This window comes from Diuraphis noxia, unplaced genomic scaffold, assembly GCF_037042655.1.
Source record: "Diuraphis noxia isolate RWA-SAM2 unplaced genomic scaffold, SU_Dnox_SAM2 contig0002, whole genome shotgun sequence".
Classification (NCBI taxonomy): Eukaryota; Metazoa; Arthropoda; class Insecta; order Hemiptera; family Aphididae; genus Diuraphis; species Diuraphis noxia.
In genome coordinates, this window is record NW_028301712.1 from 78,947,253 (window position 1) to 78,972,600 (window position 25,348).

At 32.3% G+C, this 25,348-nt stretch overlaps 2 protein-coding genes across 3 annotated transcripts in view; one reads left to right on the top strand and one right to left on the bottom strand.

Moving 5' to 3' along the window:
• The window catches only part of LOC107168582 (uncharacterized), a 34,710-nt gene extending 23,790 nt beyond the window's left edge, over positions 1-10,920 (top strand). The window contains exon 5 of the mRNA XM_089221652.1: positions 64-10,920. Coding sequence (XP_089077778.1) covers positions 64-10,911 — 10,848 coding nt within the window. The 3' untranslated portion in view covers positions 10,912-10,920. The remainder of the gene's footprint in view (positions 1-63) is intronic.
• A 1,662-nt stretch (positions 10,921-12,582) lies between these two features.
• alpha-Catr (alpha-catenin related) overlaps positions 12,583-25,348 on the bottom strand; it is a 50,418-nt gene continuing 37,652 nt past the window's right edge. For both annotated transcript variants that reach the window (XM_015515920.2, XM_089221653.1), the window contains exons 7-13: positions 19,614-19,862; positions 19,378-19,537; positions 19,174-19,286; positions 19,021-19,071; positions 18,596-18,934; positions 17,771-17,977; positions 12,583-16,751 (exon numbers count right to left, since the gene is read on the bottom strand). In XM_015515920.2, coding sequence (XP_015371406.2) covers positions 16,617-16,751; positions 17,771-17,977; positions 18,596-18,934; positions 19,021-19,071; positions 19,174-19,286; positions 19,378-19,537; positions 19,614-19,862 — 1,254 coding nt within the window. In that variant the 3' untranslated portion in view covers positions 12,583-16,616. The remainder of the gene's footprint in view (positions 16,752-17,770; positions 17,978-18,595; positions 18,935-19,020; positions 19,072-19,173; positions 19,287-19,377; positions 19,538-19,613; positions 19,863-25,348) is intronic.

Here is a 25,348-nt window from a genome sequence, read left to right on the forward strand (position 1 = left end):
TAAATAATGAATCAAAACTATATTTTTCAAAATAATTTAAAGTATAATATTATATTTTTAAAGGTAATACCAAAAAATATAGAAGATTACCCTGAGCGCCCGGTTATCCGAAGTGAAAAAGGAAAAAAAAAAACAGATACATTAAATATAACAACAGGAGAATTTTATTCAAATACGTCGTCTCAAGAATCATACCAACGACATGATATGCAAAAAACAGAGATCATAAAAAAACGAACAGACAATTTAATATGTGAAGGAGAAATGTCTTTTGAAACGTCTCGAATGGCTGATTATTCAGCGAAAACAGTTGAGTTAGAAAAACCGGTTAGGCGACGTACGTGGACTAAGCAAGATGGAGAAATATACTTCCAAACTACTACTTCAGAAGTTTTCAAACATCATAACGAAACTAATATGCGAAATATCATGAAAAAACAAGAGGATAATTTAACTATTGAAGGAAAATTTGATGACAGAACACATTCTAAGGAACAATTTAAAAATGTACAGACAGAGAGACTAATACAAAAAAAACCAAAAGACAACTTAAAACCGGAAGGTGAATTTGATAGACCACAAAAAGAAAAGTATAAGCCATCTGAGAGACCTAAACAAATAAAACCCACAGACAACTTAAAACCGGAAGGAAAGTTTGAACGTCCGAAACAAAAAGATTATAAAACAGGAGAAAGGCCAAAACAAATAAAACCACAAGATAATCTTAAACCAGAAGGAGATTTTGAAAGACCAATAGAAGAAAGGTACAAGCCCAGTGAAAGGCCATCACCATTTAAACCAAGTGATAATTTAAAACCAGAAGGAGACTTTGAACGACCCAAAAATAAAAAGTATGAAACAAGTGAGCGTCCTACTCCATTTAAACCAAGTGATAATTTGAAACCTGAAGGTGAATTTGAAAAACGTATACCACAGAAGGTCGGAACAGGTGATCGTGCACCAATTGTAAAGCCAAAAGACAATTTACACCCAGAAGGTGAATTCCAACGACCTGAACCTGAAGAATTCAAACCATCCGAAAGACCTAAACAAGTCAAACCACAAGACAACTTGTTTCCGGAAGGTAATTTTGAACGCCCCGAATATCCTGAATATTCTCCGTCTGAAAGACCTAAGCAATTTAAGCCAACTGACAATCTTAAACCAGAAGGAGATTTTGAACGTCCAGTTTATGAAAAGTTCAAACCAAGTGAGCGACCTACTCCATTTAAACCAACTGATAATTTGAAACCTGAAGGTGAATTTGAAAAGCGAACTCCTCAGAAAGTTGGACCTGGTGATCGAGCTCCAATTGTTAAACCTAAAGATAATTTATATCCAGAAGGTGAATTCCAACGACCAGCACCCAATGAATTCCAACCATCCGAAAGACCAAAACAAATCAAACCACAAGATAATTTATTTCCGGAAGGTAGTTTTGAACGCCCCGAATATCCAGAGTACTCTCCGTCTGAAAGACCTAAACAATTTAAGCCAACTGACAATCTTAAACCAGAAGGAGATTTTGAACGTCCAGTTTATGAAAAGTTCAAACCAAGTGAGCGACCTACTCCATTTAAACCAACTGATAATTTGAAACCTGAAGGCGAATTTGAAAAACGTACACCACAGAAAGTTGGGCCTGGCGATCGAGCTCCAATTGTTAAGCCAAAAGATAACTTATATCCAGAAGGCGACTTCCAACGACCAAAACCTGACGAATTCCAACCATCCGAAAGACCTAAGCAAGTCAAACCACAAGACAATCTGTTTCCAGAAGGTAGTTTTGAACGTCCAGCATTACCTGAATATTCACCATCTGAAAGGCCTAAGCAATTTAAGCCTACAGACAATCTTAAACCGGAAGGAGATTTTGAACGTCCGGTTTATGAAAAGTTCAAACCAAGTGAGCGACCTACTCCATTTAAACCAACTGATAATTTGAAACCTGAAGGTAAATTTGAAAAACGTACACCACAAAAAGTTGGGCCTGGTGATCGAGCTCCAATTATTAAACCAAAAGACAATTTATACCCAGAAGGTGAATTCCAACGACCAAAACCTGACGAATTCAAACCATCCGAAAGACCTAAGCAAGTCAAACCACAAGACAATCTGTTTCCGGAAGGTAGTTTTGAACGTCCAGAATTACCTGAATATTCACCATCTGAGAGACCTAAGCAATTTAAGCCTACAGACAATCTTAAACCGGAAGGAGATTTTGAACGTCCAGTATATGAAAAATTCAAACCAAGTGAGCGTCCTACTCCATTTAAACCAACTGATAATTTGAAACCTGAAGGTGAATTTGAAAAACGTACACCACAGAAAGTTGGTCCAGGAGATCGGGCTCCAGTTGTTAAGCCCAAGGACAACTTGTTTCCCGAAGGTGAATTTCAAAGACCAGAGCATCCAGAGTATTTACCATCTGAAAGACCAAAACAATTCAAACCGTCTGATAATCTTAAACCTGAGGGAGATTTTGAACGTCCAACATATGAAAAGTTTAGGCCAAGTGAACGCCCAGCCGCATATAAGCCAACAGATAATCTGAAACCCGAAGGAGAATTTGAAAGAAAGAAACCAGATGAATTCAAACCAGCTGAACGAGTTAAGCAAGTAAAACCTCAAGATAATTTGTTCCCAGAAGGAAATTTCGAACGTCCTGAGTATCCAGAATACTCACCATCTGAGAGACCGAAACAATTCAGACCAAATGATAATCTGAAACCCGAGGGAGATTTTGAACGGCCTGTATATGAGAAATTTAAACCTAGTGAGCGACCTACTCCATTTAAACCAACTGATAATCTGAAACCTGAAGGCGAATTTGAAAAACGTACACCACAGAAAGTTGGTCCAGGAGATCGGGCTCCAGTTGTTAAGCCCAAGGACAACTTGTTTCCTGAAGGTGAATTTCAAAGACCAGAGCATCCAGAATACTCACCATCTGACAGACCAAAACAATTTAAGCCTATTGATAACCTTAAACCTGAGGGAGACTTTGAACGTCCAATACATGAAAAGTATAGGCCAAGTGAACGTCCAGAAGCTTATAAACCTTCAGATAATCTAAAACCTGAAGGCGAATTTGAAAGAAGGAAGCCAGATGAATTCAAACCAGCTGAACGAGTTAAGCAAGTAAAACCTCAAGATAATTTGTTCCCAGAAGGAAATTTCGAACGTCCTGAGTATCCAGAATACTCACCATCCGAGAGACCGAAACAATTTAAGCCAACAGACAACCTTAAACCAGAAGGAGATTTTGAACGTCCAGTTTATGAAAAGTTCAAACCAAGTGAGCGACCTACTCCATTTAAACCATCAGACAACCTAAAACCAGAAGGTGAATTTGAAAAGCGTACACCACAGGAAGTTGGCCCAGGTGATCGTGCACCAATTGTTAAACCCAAAGACAATTTATATCCAGAAGGTGAATTCCAACGACCAACACCCAATGAATTCCAACCATCCGAAAGACCAAAACAAATCAAACCACAAGATAATCTGTTTCCGGAAGGTAGTTTTGAACGCCCTGAATATCCAGAATATTCTCCGTCTGAAAGACCTAAGCAATTTAAGCCAACTGACAATCTTAAACCAGAAGGAGATTTTGAACGTCCAGTTTATGAAAAGTTCAAACCAAGTGAGCGACCTACTCCATTTAAGCCATCTGATAATTTGAAACCTGAAGGTGAATTTGAAAAACGTACTCCTCAGAAAGTTGGACCTGGTGATCGAGCTCCAATTGTAAAACCCAAAGACAATCTATATCCAGAAGGTGAATTCCAACGACCAAAACCCGACGAATTCCAACCATCCGAAAGACCAAAACAAATTAAACCACAAGATAATCTGTTTCCGGAAGGTAGTTTTGAACGCCCTGAATATCCTGAATATTCTCCGTCTGAAAGACCTAAGCAATTTAAGCCAACTGACAATCTTAAACCAGAAGGAGATTTTGAACGTCCTGTTTATGAAAAGTTCAAACCAAGTGAGCGACCTACTCCATTTAAACCAACTGATAATTTGAAACCTGAAGGTGAATTTGAAAAGCGAACTCCTCAGAAAGTTGGACCTGGTGATCGAGCTCCAATTGTTAAACCTAAAGACAATCTATATCCAGAAGGTGAATTCCAACGACCAAAACCCGACGAATTCCAACCATCCGAAAGACCAAAACAAATTAAACCACAAGATAATCTGTTTCCGGAAGGTAGTTTTGAACGCCCTGAATATCCTGAATATTCTCCGTCTGAAAGACCTAAGCAATTTAAGCCAACTGATAATCTTAAACCAGAAGGAGATTTTGAACGTCCAGTTTATGAAAAGTTCAAACCAAGTGAGCGTCCTACTCCATTTAAACCAACTGATAATTTGAAACCGGAAGGTGAATTTGAAAAACGTACACCACAGAAAGTTGGACCTGGTGATCGAGCCCCAATTGTTAAACCAAAAGACAATTTATACCCAGAAGGTGAATTCCAACGACCAAAACCCGACGAATTCCTACCATCCGAAAGACCTAAGCAAGTCAAGCCACAAGACAATCTGTTTCCGGAAGGCAGTTTTGAACGTCCAGAATTACCTGAATATTCACCATCTGAGAGACCTAAGCAATTTAAGCCTACAGACAATCTTAAACCGGAAGGAGATTTTGAACGTCCAGTTTATGAAAAATTCAAACCAAGTGAGCGACCTACTCCATTTAAACCAACTGACAATTTGAAACCTGAAGGCGAATTTGAAAAACGTACACCACAGAAAGTTGGTCCAGGAGATCGGGCTCCAGTTGTTAAGCCCAAGGACAACTTGTTTCCCGAAGGTGAATTTCAAAGACCAGAGCATCCAGAGTATTTACCATCTGAAAGACCAAAACAATTCAAACCTTCTGATAATCTTAAACCTGAGGGAGATTTTGAACGTCCAACATATGAAAAGTTTAGGCCAAGTGAACGCCCAGCCGCATATAAGCCATCAGATAATCTGAAACCCGAAGGAGAATTTGAAAGAAAGAAACCAGATGAATTCATACCAGCTGAACGAGTAAAACAAGTCAAACCACAAGATAATCTATTTCCTGAAGGAAATTTCGAACGTCCCGAGTATCCAGAATACTCACCATCTGAGAGACCGAAACAATTTAAGCCTAATGATAATCTTAAACCAGAGGGAGAGTTTGAACGTCCAATACTTGAAAAGTATAGGCCAAGTGAACGTCCAGAAGCTTATAAACCTTCAGATAATCTAAAACCTGAAGGTGAATTTGAAAGAAGAAAGCCAGATGAATTCAAACCAGCCGAACGAGTAAAACAAGTCAAACCACAAGATAATCTGTTTCCGGAAGGTAGTTTTGAACGTCCAGAATTACCTGAATATTCACCATCTGAGAGACCTATGCAATTTAAGCCTACAGACAATCTTAAACCGGAAGGAGATTTTGAACGTCCAGTATATGAAAAATTCAAACCAAGTGAGCGTCCTACTCCATTTAAACCAACTGATAATTTGAAACCTGAAGGTGAATTTGAAAAACGTACACCACAGAAAGTTGGTCCAGGAGATCGGGCTCCAGTTGTTAAGCCCAAGGACAACTTGTTTCCCGAAGGTGAATTTCAAAGACCAGAGCATCCAGAGTATTTACCATCTGAAAGACCAAAACAATTCAAACCGTCTGATAATCTTAAACCTGAGGGAGATTTTGAACGTCCAACATATGAAAAGTTTAGGCCAAGTGAACGCCCAGCCGCATATAAGCCAACAGATAATCTGAAACCCGAAGGAGAATTTGAAAGAAAGAAACCAGATGAATTCAAACCAGCTGAACGAGTTAAGCAAGTAAAACCTCAAGATAATTTGTTCCCAGAAGGAAATTTCGAACGTCCTGAGTATCCAGAATACTCACCATCCGAGAGACCGAAACAATTTAAGCCAACAGACAACCTTAAACCAGAAGGAGATTTTGAACGTCCAGTTTATGAAAAGTTCAAACCAAGTGAGCGACCTACTCCATTTAAACCAACTGATAATTTGAAACCTGAAGGAGAATTCGAAAAGCGTACGCCTCAGAAAGTTGGGCCTGGTGATCGAGCTCCAATGGTTAAACCAAAAGATAATCTTTATCCAGAAGGTGAATTCCAACGACCAAAACCCGATGAATTTCAGCCGTCCGAAAGACCAAAGCAAGTCAAGCCACAAGACAATCTGTTTCCAGAAGGCAGTTTTGATCGTCCAGATTATCCCGAATATTCAGCATCTGAGAGGCCTAAACAATTCAAGCCTGTAGATAATCTCAAACCAGAAGGTGATTTTGAAAGACCCGTTTATGAAAAGTTCAAATCAAGTGAACGTCCTACACCGTTTAAACCAACGGATAACTTAAAACCTGAAGGAGAATTTGAGAAGCGTATTCCTCAGAAAATTGGGCCTGGTGATCGAGCTCCAATTGTTAAGCCCAAAGACAATTTATATCCAGAAGGTGAATTCCAACGTCCTAAACCCGATGAATTTTATCCGTCCGAAAGACCTAAGCAAGTCAAGCCACAAGATAATCTATTTCCAGAAGGTAGTTTTGAACGCCCCGAATATCCAGAGTACTCTCCGTCTGAAAGACCAAAACAATTTAAGCCAACAGACAACCTTAAACCAGAAGGAGATTTTGAACGTCCAGTTTATGAAAAGTTCAAACCAAGTGAGCGACCTACTCCATTTAAACCAACTGATAATTTGAAACCTGAAGGTGAATTTGAAAAACGTACACCACAGAAAGTTGGACCTGGTGATCGAGCTCCAATTGTTAAACCAAAAGACAATTTATACCCAGAAGGTGAATTCCAACGACCAAAACCCGACGAATTCCAACCATCCGAAAGACCTAAGCAAGTCAAGCCACAAGACAATCTGTTTCCGGAAGGCAGTTTTGAACGTCCAGAATTACCTGAATATTCACCATCTGAGAGACCTAAGCAATTTAAGCCTACAGACAACCTTAAACCAGAAGGAGATTTTGAACGTCCAGTTTATGAAAAGTTCAAACCAAGTGAGCGACCTACTCCATTTAAACCAACTGATAATTTGAAACCTGAAGGTGAATTTGAAAAACGTACACCACAGAAAGTTGGACCTGGTGATCGAGCTCCAATTGTTAAACCAAAAGACAATTTATATCCAGAAGGTGAATTCCAACGACCTAAACCTGATGCATATCAACCATCCGAAAGACCTAAGCAAGTCAAACCACAAGACAATCTGTTTCCAGAAGGTGGTTTTGAACGTCCCGAGCATCCAGAATACTCACCATCTGAAAGACCTAAACAATTTAGACCTTCTGATAATCTTAAACCTGAAGGAGATTTTGACCGCCCTGTTCATGAACAATTTAAGCCTAGTGAACGACCTTCTCCATTTAAACCAAGTGATAATTTGAAACCAGAGGGTGAATTTGAAAAACGTACGCCTCAGAAAATTGGGCCAGGTGATCGAGCTCCAATTGTTAAACCTAAGGATAATTTGGTTCTAGAAGGTGATTTTGAGAAACGTATTCAACAAGTAGTGGGTCCAGGTGATAGAGCTCCTATTGTAAAACCTAAAGATAATTTATATCCAGAAGGTGTATTAGATACATCATATGTTAAAAATATATCTGAAGTATCTGTTGGTGAAAGAGCCGTTATACACATCCACGAAGACAATTTGAAGATGTCTGGTCAACATTCTATTTTTAAGAAAGATGACTTTACGCATAAAACTGCTATTCGTTCTGAAATAGTTAAACATGAGGATAACTTAAAAGTTGAAGGTGAATTTATGGACAGTTCTAAACGAACTGATTATTCAGCAACTAGAGGTGAGCGTTCCGAAATTGTTCACAGAGAAGACAATTTAAAAATTGAAGGTGAGTTTATTGATATGCGCTCAAGAAATGATTATAGTAAACACGTTGTAAATAAAGTATCTTCAGTTATAAAACATGAAGACAATCTGAGAATGGAAGGTAAATTTGTGAAACGTGAACAAGTGTCTTTTGTTTCTGCTGAAAGACCTAATCAAATACGGCATCCTGATAATTTAAAACTTGAAGGTGAATTTGAAAAACGCTCTCATCATATTATTGGACCTAGTGATAGAGCTCCTATTGTTAAACCTAAAGACAATCTCAAACCGGAAGGTGAATTCGATAGACCATCCCCAGATAAATACACATATGGTGAACGACCAAAACAAATTAGACATCCTGATAACTTAAGACCGGAAGGTGCATTTGATAGACCATCTTCAGATAATTATATACCAGGTGAACGACCAAAACAAATCAGGCATCCAGATAATCTCAAACCGGAAGGTGAATTTGATAGACCATCTTCAGATAATTATAGACCAGGTGAACGACCAAAACAAATCAGGCATCCAGATAATCTCAAACCTGAAGGTGAATTTGATAGGCCATCTCCAGATAAATACAAATCTGGTGAACGACCAAAACAAATTAGACATCCTGATAACTTAAGACCGGAAGGTGCATTTGATAGACCATCTTCAGATAATTATATACCAGGTGAACGACCAAAACAAATCAGGCATCCAGATAATCTCAAACCGGAAGGTGAATTTGATAGACCATCTTCAGATAATTATAGACCAGGTGAACGACCAAAACAAATCAGGCATCCAGATAATCTCAAACCTGAAGGTGAATTTGATAGGCCATCTCCAGATAAATACACGTCTGGTGAACGACCAAAACAAATTAGACATCCAGATAATTTAAGACCAGAAGGTGAATTTGAAAAACGTATACATCAAAAAGTTGGTCCTGGTGACAGAGCGCCTATTGTAAAACCTAAAGATAATTTAAAAACAGAAGGTACATTTGATAGACCATCTCAACAGAGTTATGGACCAAGTGAACGTCCAAAACAAATAAGGCACCCTGATAACTTAAAATCAGAAGGTGATTTTGAAAAACGAGTCGTACGAAAAGTTATTGTAGGTGAGCGGACTCTTGCTTATAAGCCTCAAGACAATTTACGGATGGAAGGAGAATTTGAAAAAAGAGATCGAACTTATACAGTTCGAAAGGTTGAGCAAGCTATAATCAGGAAACATGAGGATAATTTAAAAGTTGAAGGAACAATGAACTTTACCAACCAAAACATACATTCCGATCAAAAGTTATTAGATTCTGGATATACTCAAAAAATAATTGAAAATAATCAAACTGTAAGCGACCACAAACGAATAAATCAAACTGAAAAATCGCATTCCTCTTCAAATACTGAAAACTTTTCTTCAATCAACAAACATCAGCAGAATAATACGAACACTAGAAAGCATATTGAATCTCAAATTTCTTTGGGAGATTATGCTAAAGATTCAAATACAAATGAAAAAATTAGTGTCAAATATGGACAATCACAATTTGAAGGAGAACTAAGACAATCAGCCGAATCACAAAACATTGAAAATCGAGTTGTGAAACAATCATCTAATTCTACGTTCCAAAAAACCTTAAAATCTGAACAACATGTGGAAAGAAAAAAATGGGAGACTTCTCAAAAGAGAGATTATTTAAAAGGATCCGCAACAGATTTAAGCAGTACTAAAAATTTATCATCATCGAAGCAACAATTAAACCAGATCAACGATCAAAGATATTCAGATAATATAACTCGTCAACATTCATCAAATCATCATAACCAGATGTCTTCACAAAATGTCAGCAGTTCAAATCAGTGGCATGGTCAAACAAATGAACAACATATTTACTCTTCACGGCAGTCTCAAGAATCCAGAAGACAGTCAAATCTTGATAGACTACAAAATGATAACCTTGTTGACAGAGTACAAACTACACAACACAGACACGGGCATCTGAATGATAACGATTGTAAAAATTATTCTTCACAGCAAAGAACTCTTCAAAACATTAGTCAGTCTAGTCAAAAACATACCAACGAAATCAGTGGTCAAAACTATAAACAGAGCATTACCACTAGTAATTTGAAAAACAGTGACCAAATTCGACGGCCTGAAAGTTTTGTTATAAGTCTGTCTGACGAAAAATCTACAAATCATCGAAAAACGTTATCTACAGAGCAGCGTTCTGAGCATTCTTCAAATAATCAAATGAGTAAAATTTTCAAAACCGAAGTAGGTAGACAATCATTTGTTAGTGGTAATACCAATGAGAACAACTCGATGAGCCGTGATTATTCTTCGGGTTTGCATTCAAGCAAGTCATCTTTATCGAATGAACAATTAAACAGAAACAACAGGTATGAGACCAATAGTCAAAATCTGAATGAATACAATCGGGATCATTCTAAATCGCAACAAAAATCCGAGCAGTCTACAAATCGCTCACACGGCAGTGAAGTAAAAAGTTATTCCACCGCAACGTACAGGAAGTCTTTGCACAGCACTAGTTCCAACGTGTTGAACATCGATACATCCATTTTCGATAGGAAAACACACAGTGACCAATCTCATCACCGTAAGTCCGTAATAAGTTCCAACACCGATCTAAGCAATTCGGTGTTGCACCGCAAAGGAGATGTGACGCATATCGAAGCGCCCCATACCACTTCTTCGGCAGCTGCGGCCCAAAGAAAGAGCATCAATACGTTGGACTCGACATTTGTGGTATCACCTCCAGACAATCGGAACAGTATTAGTGCTATGCACCGACAAGATAGGGTGTCGAGATCATCTACGAACAGGTCATATATCAGTCTCGGCGATTCGTCAATGGAATCAACTATTAGTCATTACAGAAACGAATATAAACCGAGAGTGAGCGGCCCATGCCCTGTTCCGTTAATTGAAAGAAATCAAGCGCCTTTTAAACACACTCGGGATACAAAAACACACAAATTCTATAAGTCAACTACACCGGACAGAGATCGGAAATAAATTGTCTAGGTAAATACTTAAATCGTGTTAATTTACTTTAGTAAGATCGATAAAATAGTACATCACTTACCTACTTAAATGCTAGGTAATAAATATTATCTTTTTGTATATTGTTCGTTCTCCCATTCGTAAAATATAATTGTGAATTGATTCACAGTTTTTCCATTCCTTATATTAGTAAATTATAATAATATGTTGAATATAATTTTCATATAGGTAAATTTTGTTTAATTTTTTAATTTAATTTTTTTTAAGACATCAACTAAAAAATAAATGCTACCTTTATACTTCTAAAGACTATTGTTATGATTCTATAACTCTATTTCTTATTACATAATATGCTTAATTGTCCAAATACATTTTTTATTGATCAGCAATCATAATCTAGTAGGTACAACCAATATTTGCATATAATTGAAGCAATTATTAAAAATATATTAACTATTTTACATTATAATTATATTAATGTGCATATAAATTGCGATTTGATCGTTAATAATTAATTAATTTCTGGTGTGATAAATACTAAAAATTGTATATATTTTGTTTTAGAAAAGAAATGAAACCAGCTCAGGACTAAAATATTCGACGTTTATAATTAAGAATAGCTTGAACTATGTTTTACTAATATATTTTTAATTTTAAATTCAAACAACATAAAATAATATAAACCATTTGATTGTTATTATATTAAAGGGTTATATCTCTTTAAATATTATAAATTATAAACTTATGATAAAATATATATTGTAAAAATCACTAGATCGATTTTTGTCTAGAATCAGTTAATAAACTTGTGGAAAAAAATTACAACGGATACATTTTAGTAATAGGAGAAATATTAGAAATATTAAAGATTGTAGTGTTTTACAATTCTAAATGTACCATGGTATTTATCCAGTAAAAAACTAATAAGCTTGCTGTAGTTTTTTATTAGAATGACATATAAAAAAAAAATCAAAATATCGGTATCAAAAGTTGTGGATAAAAGTACATTTTATCGTTTTCATAAGTAAAAATAAAAGTATACCCACACAATATATTCTGATAAATACAGAATTTAAACATGTAATTTATTATAAATTTATTATATTATATTATAATTATAGAAAAAAAATATTATCGTCTGATGTTTCTCCGACATAACAATAATATTGCATAAATGTATCTGTCGATTTTTATTTTCTTCGAGACAAAAATGTGTCTAGTGTTTTTAGCTTTTAATTAATAAATTATTATAATTTATAATAACCATTATAATTAAATCTAACATGAAGTCGCCTTTAAAATACTTGTTAAATTATATACGTGCTTTAAATAACCATGTTTTATTCAAAACTTATACTTAAATTTACTATATATTTATATACTGTGATTTTGTTAATTTATTTTATATATTGAAAATTGTATTAAATGAACTGTGATATATACTTATGAATTTTAAAAATTTGACAATTATTCTCAAAAATGTATCATGTTACTTCTATTACATACGTAACTCAAGTATGTAAAAAGGTACTATTTTATTATTCTATATACTATATTTTTATGTTATCGTTGTTGTGCTAATAACATTATTTGCTGTTAAAAAATAAATAAACCATATAAAATCTGAAACTAACAAAGACAACTTTTCTTCTATTGGTTTGCAGAGGTTTAAATAAATGATAGTTATTTTTAATTGTATTTATTATTCAAGTGTTTTGTAACGAAGATGTACAATAAAACATTTACAAATATATTTTTTTACATGCATATAAAAAAACAATTCGAAAAAATGACGAAATACAAAGTCAAAAACATTATTCGGACAAAAAACGCGTTCTATTTATAGTAATTAATAAATAAAAACAAAATCACCGATGCTTTACAATGGTACCTCAAATGTATACAGTTTATGTTAAATTTTAGACTTGTCTAAAATACAATACACACTTAATATCATTTATATAATGTAGTAAATACGTATAATATGTATATATTTTTATAATATAAAACATATTATATAGGTGTGTGTGTGTGTGTGTGTGTTATATATATTTAAATAATCTTAATTAACATTCAACAAATAACACACTAATATCAGATGTACAGAGTGAGTAATCGTTTATATTTTGTATAATAAAGGGCTTTTGGCGTCATTCGACATTCAACACGATAAAAAAATACTTATATTTTTAGCTATAAAAACAAGTTCAAATTTCAACTTGAAAAAACAATTAAATCGTTGGTTGTAATCCAACAACGACTAAGGGTTAATTAAATAAAAAAAAATTCATCAAAAGATTGTCTGTTACCAAAATATGCTTAAGTAAAGCACACTACGTCACTAAATCGAACTATTGTATTTATGAGTGAAAATAACACTAATGTCTATAATTTTTCTGATTAAGGTTTTAAATCATTTGTTAAAAAAAAAAAATATATGTATTTTTACCATTTGACAAGCTTTTGTCTAAAAATTATATTTTAAGTAAGTGATGATACAAAAAAAAGTATTTATTCATAACTCTTAATTACTAGAAATGCAATCTAAAATAATAATATTTAACAACACATTTTTACAGAAATAAAACAAATAAAATAATAAATAACTATATAACTTTGTACAATATATTTTAAAAAATCTATGTAATATAATCTAACCATAGTTAAAATGCATTTTTAATGAATATAAAAAATAAAACTATGTTTTCAACAATTTAACGAATTTAATTTTACTACTGCGTTGATATTTTATGTATAAGAGAGGCTTTAATCAAGAAAAAGTGAATCTATTATCCGTTTTAATTGGCAGTTGTAAAAACTCATTGTGACTTGTAACCATCATAACCAGCATTCATTTTTATTTTAAATTAAATATAATTGATCATGCATGAAAAAAAAATAGATGCATTTTTCTCTTCATTTTAAAATATTATTTTTTATCTGTTAATCGTTCTAATGTAGAGTTAAAAACATAAATTATAAATCGAGTTACACTTTTTCAAACTGAATTAATAATCTTAACAAAATTAAATAGGTAGGTAATTATTAAAATATATATCTAAAAAAAGTAGCTAATCATATAGAATTTGTTTAATGTCGTCATTTAAGCCTTACGGCGATCATTCATTTGTTTTAATTTTTTTATCGGGATTTAGGAAATTTATAAAAGATCAAACAGAATCATTTAACATATTGCGTAGGTGCTAAAATACAAATTGTCAGATAGTTACAGAAAACTATAATTAATTATGAAATATTTAATCATGAGTAAACTTAAATTTTTGAAAACTTTATATAATCACTTGATTAAACGAGATCATGTATTTTAAATGTTTTAAATAATCATTCACTTACAAGATGTACAAGAAAATTTAAAACATTCAAGTTCATGTGTAAAGATTATTTTATGTAAACACTTGCATTATTTTAAGTTTGATCATTGTGTTAATGGATTCATGATTGTTCACAAAAACAAAAAATATTACAAAACCATTCTTATACTGAACTAGGTTTTTATTTTTATTTTGATAAATTTTATCATTTTGCATAACATATTTTAGATTTATTTAAAAAAAAAAATATGAATTCAATTATAGTATTATAAAATCAAACAAACGTATAAATAAAAGCCCCTAATAACGTGTATTATAATAAATGAATAAGTATTTATTTATCTCACAAAACAATCGATTACAAAAAAGAAAATATTATTGATCTTAAAAAGATGAATAATTTTCGGTTGCATTAATTTATGCTTTTATTTGTTAAAAAAAAAAAAAAAAATGAACATATTTAATGTAAAGTTTATACTTTAAGAAATAAATATGGCTCAGTATGTAATTCGTTCAACAGTTTTATGTACACGGTTAATTGGACATCAGTTCAAAGCAAACGGTATTTTTTTCATTAGCTATTGTTATGCGTAGTGTCTATTAACATGGACGTTGTTATTATAGTAATACGATAACGACGAACGTTGTAGAAATTCAAATTGTTCACTCTTAACAACAAATTGTATTTTGATAAATTTACATAAAAATAACACGGTAAACAAATTATTTAAAATTGATCAAACGATGTTAAAAATTTGGCACAGTCTAATATATGTATTTACAAAATCACTTTTAAAGATCATTAAAAAAAAAAAAAAAACGTTTAAGCCAAAAAAGATATACGAATTTTTAAAATTTGGCATTTAATTAGGATGCCATAATTATTCAAAATTGTATTAAAATAATTAATTCATAATAAAATATTGAACAACAACTAATTTTTTTCAGAGATCGTTAAATCTAATAAGTTAAAACACACGGGAAGTTATAGGGCAATGGAACACAATTTGGGGAAGACACATAGCTTAATATTCTACTTTGAATTTTTTTGACATGAAAACAATTTTTTTTTGAGTGGAAGACACAGTCTTGACATCTCAGAAAAAAATATTAAAATTTTCATAATCTTCACATTGTTTAAAATAATCAAAACATTATTTGAATTGTTATTGAATGGTTTTCAATATTTGGAGACAGATGTCCAATGCAAATAAAACCGTATAGTATGTGTGGTAATATAATTAATAATCACTAATTATTGAGAACACATCTATATCGCGGTTAATTTATTATGACTTAAAGCCGAATGATATCAAAATTCAGGTTAAAATTGTACAGTCAATAGGGTTTTATGTACAAGTAGGTAAATATCAAAACAAATCAAATTATAGGTACTCAATATGAGCAAGTCAGGTTGAGTCCACCGTAAAAGACATCCTAATGAACACCGTGTTATTACTCATATATTATATATTTGTGTATATTATGTTTTGTAGTTAAAATATTGATTTCAAATAGATCTTTCTTAACTGTGTCCTAGTAAATTATATCGCCTGATTGTCTATAAGCTTAAGATTGTGTTCAAGTTGAATAAAAATTTTATAGTGACATCGTTTTATTATGATTTAAAAATCAAAACATTTAATAAAAATTATTTTTATAATAATATAATATAAACATATATTGCATATATTGCTCTTTGATCGAAACATTAACGACAATATATTAAATTGTCAGTTAAATCATAAGGCGTCGTTTTATTTAGTATTCATTATACTTTAGAATTGTAATGCTTGTCGTTCAATGGCCTATGTAGTAGAATCGATCAATTTCATATTTCATACTCCTCATACTACGAGACATTTATAATATAATATATTATTATAACACGTGTGAACTCGGAAGAGAAGTGTACCCAAATGATAGTTTAGCGTTTGGTAAATCGCCGTCAATAAAACATATTAAAAATAATAATACAAATAACACGGTACATACGTAATGATATATTATAGATGCGAGTCGAACGTTAACAAAAACGTGTAGGGCGCGATTACGTTAAATCAATCGAGTCACGGATATAATATTATGATAGCCATTCTCCACTTATGTGGTGACGACGAATTAACGTTATAGACAAATACAATGTAAATATATTATGTTATGCTACTTTTATTTGTTGAGCGAAACTTATCCGGTAACTTTAGTAATCCAAACACCGGAAGTAATTTTCCAGCAGTATTGGTTGTATGCGGGGATTTGGAAGCCATGTGAATAGTTTGCGGGTTTCGTGCTGGCTGCGAGTGTAGCTGCACGGGCTCAGAAGAGCAGGAACGACACGCGGGTGCGGCGGCCATCCCCTTTGCTCCTCCGCCCCATCCCAAACTGTCACATGGATCCATCCGAGCCTGATCCTCCACTCAGTTTGCCACCTTCACCTCCGGAACCAGCACCGCTACCGTCTTCACCGCGGTCGCCGAAGCCACCGCTTCTGGTCGACAGACCTTGGAAGTCCAAGTTGTACTAAAAAAAAAAAAAAATGTTTTAACATCAAGATATGACTGCATGGAAGACGAGTATAAATATGAATGATTTGGTTACAAGAGAACAAAATATGTATATCAAACGGAAATATGTGCGAGATATTATTTGATTACTGGCTGTTTGACGAGGGAAATAAATGTAAAATACGTAAAATACAACATCCGAGGACGGTACATATTTTTACTAGTGTTTGAAAATTTCATGAAATATTTCAAAATGTGTGAAATATTTCAATTATCATTATTTTTGTAGTTTTGTCTTGTAAAATATTAAATAATTAATCTAAATAAATTAATACACACATTTTTTTCTCAGTTTCAATGTATAATAATATGTTGTATTTTTTTGCTGTACCTATTATTTGATGTGAAAATGTAAAATAAATAAGGAATAGGTAGGTATCGTATATTGTATATGTACCATGAACGTGGTTACTTATATAGTTATATAAGTATACTTATATGTTAAAAATCAGATCAGAGTTTTCTTGACCATGAATCTTTATGACATTTATTTGAATAGGAAGCCAGTACTTAGGTATAAGATCATAGTTTTCTTACTAATAATCAACATGTAATTATATAATTAATTATAACAAAAAACATAGTAAAAATATTAAATATAATAATTAATAAATATTAAAAAGAAACATTAAAACCATGATTTTTAGGAAACCAGTATATTTATATAGGTATATTAGTATATATTATAAAGATCATAGTTTTTTTGCTTATGAACTTGAAATAATATAAATTATAATTACTGTAATATAGTTATCTCCTAAATTGGCTGGAAGATAAAATTGTTAGTGCAGTAGGGCCAAATAGTGAAATTATTAATAAAAATCCAATATTTCACAAAACATTGAAATATTTCATACTTCAAACACTAATTTTTACGTGTAAAATAAAATCGAACTTTGATTGGTTCTCATTCGGTGTTTAATAATTTCCCTTCATATTTTGTTTCGTTAATAATATTATGAGAACAGCACTTACCTTAGTAGCACATACAAAACAGGTTGTGACTACTTTTGATATAACGTTCATTAGCGTTTTAGTTTCGTTAATCACACTGTCGACTTTTGAAAATGTAGCAGATTTACCAACCGTAGGCATTTTTACAGTAAATTGCAACTGTTGTACGTATGTTGGAACTTGATCCAACTGTTCCAAAAGTTCTTTTTTGTTTGCACCCATAGGAACCTGATAACAAATGTTTGAGCTTAAAATAAAAGTAAATGAAAACGACGGATTTGTAATTTAAATTATTTAGATAAATAAAATTCATGCAATGCAAAGTTAAGTTTCATATAGCATAGTGGTAAGACCATTATCTGTGTTAACGATAATTTTTTAGCAAGTTATTAGTATAAGTAATATAGTGAAAATTGTGTGATTCACTTAAAAACTTAATTATCGTTAAAAACTCACACACAAACACAGATAATGTTCTTACCGTCATTATGTTTCATGATAATTAAATTGATAAAACATTTTTACTTCAATAAACTCCACTAAATAATGATTTACAATACTTTATACATATAAATATATATATAAACTTTTATAGTTCCTACGGTAAATTATATTTTATTTGGTACCTATTTATTTATTTATTTATTTAAAACCAAATATATTTATTTGAATATAAATTTAAAGTACAAATATGGACATAATATGATGGCCAAATAATATTTGAAAAACATTTACATTTATATTTTTCACGACTTAATGTAAATTATTTTCAAAAGAGCAGTTTTGTCGTGTATAGGTACACATCACGTCGCCCGTTTATACCAATTGCAGCAGAATATTGTTTACCTGGTACGAAAATTGTCTGACCAATTTGTACAGCCTGTTTGCTTCCTCGGCCAGATATTCCGCCTGCGTGAACAGATCTTGAGTGGTCCTCAGCGACGACCCACCGTCTCCCTTGGTAAACTCGTACATGCTTAACGCCATGCCGGACATGTTTTTCGCTCTACGCACAATGTCGTTGTCTTCGTGTGCTTTGGTCGTATTGCCCCGATCGTCCACGCTGGCGCCTTCCTCGTTGGCCGCGTCGTCTTCCTCTCCAGCGCCCCATCTGTCCGCTTCCGTGTCTACTTCACTCGACGCCAATTTCATTTCCAGACCAGCCTTGGCGATTTGATCTTGTTCCTACGGGAGGCAAGGACAAGCCAAAATAAACGTAAATAAAAATAAAATCCCCACGACGACGACATGGTTTTAATATGATGTCTTACCGATAGATCTAGTCTCACTGACTTCAGCGGTTTTGTCGTTGTACCGTGTTTCTGTAACGAATCGAATATTGTCATAAAACAAAAAAAAAAAACTAACAGTCTTTGAAATAAACATTATATACACGAAAACCTCTAAGTTTAATGTCAACTTACGCCTGGCCTGGGGAGTGACATGTATGTTTGTTTTTCCGGTATTTGTTTTTCCATAATTTCTTTACACACCGTAGAAACGTCTTGAGTCAAGGCTTGCCACATGTCCGCAAATACTATAAAAGCAAATTACACATCATATTCATGATTGAAACACCGATTAAAGCTTAAGATCAAGTGTAAAATATATTAATAACGATTGCCGACCTTCTAAATTTTCTTTTATGATTTTTGAACAAGGATAGTGAGCTAATGCTTGAGCAGCAGTAACGATTTGTGGAGCGTACACTCGTAGATTGACTTCGGCGTGTTTCGCAGACACCTGAAGTGATTCTGTAGTCGCAATATGCCTCAGTACTTTACATATCTGAAATAAAGGCATAATATTTTTGTTAAAATGTTTCATTCGTAGTCGTTATTTTTTATTTTTTTTTTTTACTTACCTCACCGATTTGGTCTACGACTTCAACAAATTGATCGCCGTACTTGTTAAGGCTATCGACGTCTCCATCGGAAGACGTGGTCTGTATGCACGTTACGAGGTCATAGCCAGTCCTAATTATTAATGGTAAATCGTGGGATTGTTCTTTACACGTCGCTATCAGCTGCAATCTGAGTTCTTTGGTGGCGTCGAGGCACTGGTTAACGGCTACTTCCAACGATTTTGTAGGCGAGTATTCATCACACTGTTCCTAAAAATATTCCAACAAACAACGTTGTTTAAGATGGTAAATAGTAATATCTTTACCCCCCCCCCCGGATTGCAGAATCGTGGTGGTAATGTATCCAATATAACTACAGTTTTAAAATTAAATTAGAATTAGGACATTATAGATTTGAAATTTATACGGTTTCGATCCAATTATTTATATTATTCATGGTACAAACGTTCATCCAATTACGCATAAAAAACAAAGTCAACGAATTATTACAAGGGTTTCGTTGGAAAATTTAACTGGTTAGTACGGAACATAATTCGTTTAAATGTTTTCGGAATTACACACGACATTGAACATAATATTATATTATTATAAGTATACCTATACACAACTCAGAAGCAGAACTGAGATATGTATATTATATGTGCCGACCGAGGTTTGAAATTATAAAACGTAGTAATAAAGGTTTTTTAATATAGCAGCCATATTTTTAAGTACACTTGGGATATTTTCAAAATAAAATTGCTCTCTAAATAAGTTTATAGTTATGAATGTATAATACAGTTTATTTACTTTTTTATCCTTGACTTGTGATCAAAACAAAAGTTAGTATTGGTAAACATTACGATATGACACGGCAGATATTTGTTCGAACTTAACGAAAATAGTTTTAATAATTTAAATATTGGCTAATTATACCTAAAAATAATAATGGCACAAAATATATTTTAGAGTATAGGTAATTATATTACTTTGTTCTATTCTATTATATTATTATGAAACATAAAATTAGATTTAACACCTATATTGTGAAAACATTTTATATTACTAAATTTTTTATGTACCATTTATAATAATATATACAATATCGTATACGTTATACGTATGCAACATAACCTGCAGTATGATGTTTTGTTTAATAAAAACAAAACTTCACACCATCATCTATAATATTTTTGACAGTTTATTATTTAATGTAGAATATTATAAATATTTGAAAACGTGTTTTTCATTTCATGTACAACGAACCAAAAAACAAGAAAGTTTTTCATACACTGAATTTTACTCTTCACCTTCACAACATGTGATGACTTTACCATTCCTCAATTTCTGTACCTACAAGTTACAATACAACTTTATCAGTTTACATCAAACCTTATCATAGTTTGAAAAACTTAATTTATATAATAGTTATACTTATACTTATAATTAACAATTTGTAAATTTGTAAAAAAAAATATCCAATTGTTTTGTTCCCTGCAAATATCTAAGTTAAATAATTATATTCCTATAAAATTAAGTTCAGCGTTCGCAGATTATACTTCAGAAGAATTACAATGATGTGTGTGTTTTTTTTTGTCTGTGTACAGCATAACTAGTCGAAATAATGCTTCAATTTCAAACTTTGGTGGTGGTTTCCGATGTAAAAGTGAATATCCTTGGTGTGTTATAGAGGTCAAAAGTAAACATTTTCCAACAGTTTTATAAAATTTTTATGAAATCGCGTAATGATAACGATTATTTATCCTCAAACCAGGTACATGTATATCGAAAATATAAGATATTATGAATTATGATAACTACATGCAATGTTTTTGGAAAAATTGATTAACCATGCCTTATGCAAAATTCGTCTTAATTGAAAAACAAAATATTTGTTTCAAAATAGAATATATGACAATATTTAAATAATATATAGCTGCAAATATAATAATAAACAATATAATTATAATATATCCTAGACTGACAAATCATCTCCGTTCAGAATCATTTTTCGTATACAATGATACCTATCATTGCATTCAAATCTAACCTGCCCTAGTCAGAGGTCCACCCCCCTCCCCCACCCACCTAATGTACAGCAGAGCGATACCCACATTCCCGCATTTTTTAAAAATTTTTTTTAACGAAATCTACATTGATAAATTGACATTTAACCTTGAGTTTTTCAGTATTTCAAGCGAAAACATAGATTGTTTAGATCACTGGTAACACTATATAGGATTCCGTTAAACATTTATAGTATTATGTTTATTAAATTTTCAACCAAACCATTTACCAAACCGCATATATAATAATCAAATTTGAAAATGATTTTCAGCAGAGCACTTTTCTTCTTCAAAACTTAAATCTCTTAATTCTTTTAAGACTTTAGTTTTACGTCACACCATTAAGATCGACTGAAATACCAATAAGCTTGAAAACTTTAACCGTTGCTAACTTCGTTCAATACACTAACAATAGTTATGAGTCTCGTGTGATTGGAAAATATGACATAAAAAAGAAAGGATTTGTGAAATGAACAAAATCATTCAATCAGTATGATATGTATATTACATAGAAACAATTTAATTTACGCCATTACGTAAATATTGAAATTGAGTGTGTGTTGTGTATATGTATATGTCATATGTGTAAGTATTTTCAACAGACAAAATTGTAAAAAAAGAGATGTAATATATTTTTTTTGTACGTGCCGTGTGTAGATATGCGCGAATACAGCTATTATTTATACATACTAGTACATGCATATTATATTATTTACAGGCAGTGTCTTATCCTGTTCAATCGTTACTTACGGTATTTTTATTCATTATAGGTATTTGACCGAGTTTTGGGCACTGACATACGTGCTACACAATAAATATAATAAAATATCGATTTATTACAATTTATTACGTTGGACACAATATTCATTAAGGAATTTTTTTCTTATTTTGTTGTTGTTGTTTTGTTTTGATTAATGAATTGAAATACTGGTTTAATCATTTAAAACGTTTAACAGCCAAAAATGATTTATTACTTTTGTTATAGGTATTATTGTTATTATTATCGTTGTGAATTTTCTCGTCATTGTTATTATCGTTTTATATTCTCTTGACTCGAACAAATGTCGATATCACGGTGGTGCGCCAATTGACGCAAGCACACCTATATACAACTATTATTATATATATGTATACATCATTATATATACTTGTTGCCCGTACCGCATTGAATAAACATTTTAGCTCAGCACACTCAAACAACACTCGACCCTTTCATTTTTTTCGCAGCCCATCGTCGGAGTTTTAACTGTGGTGACCATATTCACCACCAGATCATCGAGTAGGTTAGGCGACCCACAGAGAATTAAAAACCATTAAAATTTGGTGAAATTTCGAGGTTAACAAATAATGTTTCATCAACGGTGGCATAAACTAAAGTATTGCTATAGGTACAAAGTAATTCTATAAAACGATAATTATAACGCTAAAATATTTCGATATTTTTTGAAAAAATGAAAAATAAAAAATAGATAAATACCTAGGTTAAGTTATTTTTTTATTTTATGTCATTATAAGATAATATAATTTAGTGTTAATCTGAGCATTTTATAGCAACTGGTCTGGGTGTACCTACATAGTTGTTATTGATTTATGAGCTGGCTACAAATTTGCAACAATATCATAAGACTATCAAAACCAAGCGGGACACGAACAACTTTTTTATTATAAATTTTTTTTTTTTGAGTATAGTGTTTCTGAATTTTAATTGTTTCATTTGAGACGTGACTAAGTTTTTAGCAGCATTTTAAATTTAATTATATTCACATAGAAATACTAAAATGTTATTTTTTATATACGTTCATTTTTTTATTTTTAATACATAACTATTACAATATCATGAAAATTATCATTATTTTATTATAATGGTTTTTTAACGTTATTATTTCTATAATTTTTATAGTTATACACAATATAAAAACTAAGCAACTATTATACCTATATTTTTGATGCGTGTTTAAGATTCATATTCTTATTTTAAACTCTGTTTACCAGTATTGTTTGTGAATATTTTTTACACTTAATTATAAGAATTATGAAAGTGGTTTTTATTCCATTACATTTTTAGACAAAAACGTATAACTTTTCTTAAAAACGAATGAAAAGACTAAAACAAATTATTAAGAATATCATCTGTATTTATTAGTATTAATTTATTTTAAAAATGTGTAGGAATCAAAATCAAAATAATATTGTAATATTTTTCAAATATATTTCCATTCAAGAAAAAATGAATAAAATTTTCTAAATAAAAATCCACCTATAAATCAAAAAATTAATTTAATGAATACACTATATAAAAAATTTCGTTTCTTCTTAATAGATCAGAAGTATTCAAATTTTATGTTATAGCTTCCTGGGATGTTGCAAGAGTTTACAAAGGAAACCGTGTCTAAGCACTGGAAACCAATATTAATGTTAGTCTGTATAATTATTAAAAATATTATTTGTAATCGTTATGAAAACGATAACGAAACACACCACGAGACCATTTGAAGTTTTATTTCTAGTACTGAGTAGTACTAAGTCACTGTTATTATCACCCATATTGGTCCATATTATATCCATGTGCTATTTTAATTATTTCATATAGTACTTTGGGAACCTTCAGAATAATGTGAACACTTAATAGACCCACTCATAGACAATGAAAAATGTTGAATACCACTGTAATAGATAAATCATAAATGGATATATCATAAAATAATATTGTAATTAATCGGGCTCAGACAGCCAAAACGATAACACGTGCGTTCCGTAATGCTTATCGTATCAAACCAGTTATTCATAATTAAGTCATTAAAAACGCTCTAATGGAGAATACTGTCTCACCAATTGTCATTGTAAACAGGAACAAAATTCAAAAAAAGAAAATGATAGAAAATCCATCAAAGAGAGCTCTATCGTCAACTTTCACTAACTCACCAAACCATGAGGATAAAAAAAATAAATTTGTCGTCTCGCCAAATCGTTTTAAGCAAGCCTTAGCAACGGATAAACAAGACGACGTCTTCATCACAAATGAAGCTCAACTCGTCGCACAATCTGTTGAAACCTCACCAAAACAAAGTAATGTTAAGCTTCCGAATATCGTCCTAACAAACGTAACCGATTTTAGTACATTCAACAAAGACCTAACTTGCATGGTGGGCCCAGAATGGTTCACATGTAAAGCGATCAGATCTAATATTGTCATACGACCAAACACATGGGCCAACTTCATGGCTATTAAGTCATATCTAATAGACGCCGATCACGAATGCTACTCTTATAGTCTTATCTCCCCAGTTCCTTCAAACCATTCCGTGTCGTCCGTGCCACCTCCACCAAACGACTCCAACCACAGATATCTAAAACTGCCTAAGTTACCTTGGGCATTAAGTAATCAGCATTACAAATATAACTCACCGTACGAACAAATTGCCACTTCCACTATTTAACATCAGCCTAGTTCGCAACACCAATAATCGTGAAATATTCAGAATCACCAAAGTATTAAACTGAATTGTAAAATTCGAATACACACGGAAACAACTTGGCCCTCCCCAATGCCATCACTGCCAAAAGTATAGACACACATGCACCTACTGTTTCCACAAAACGCGATGCGTAAAATGTAGAGCTGAACATTACACCGAAAATTGCACAAAAAAGCTGGAGGAACCAGCAAAACGTGCAAATTATAGGAGAAAC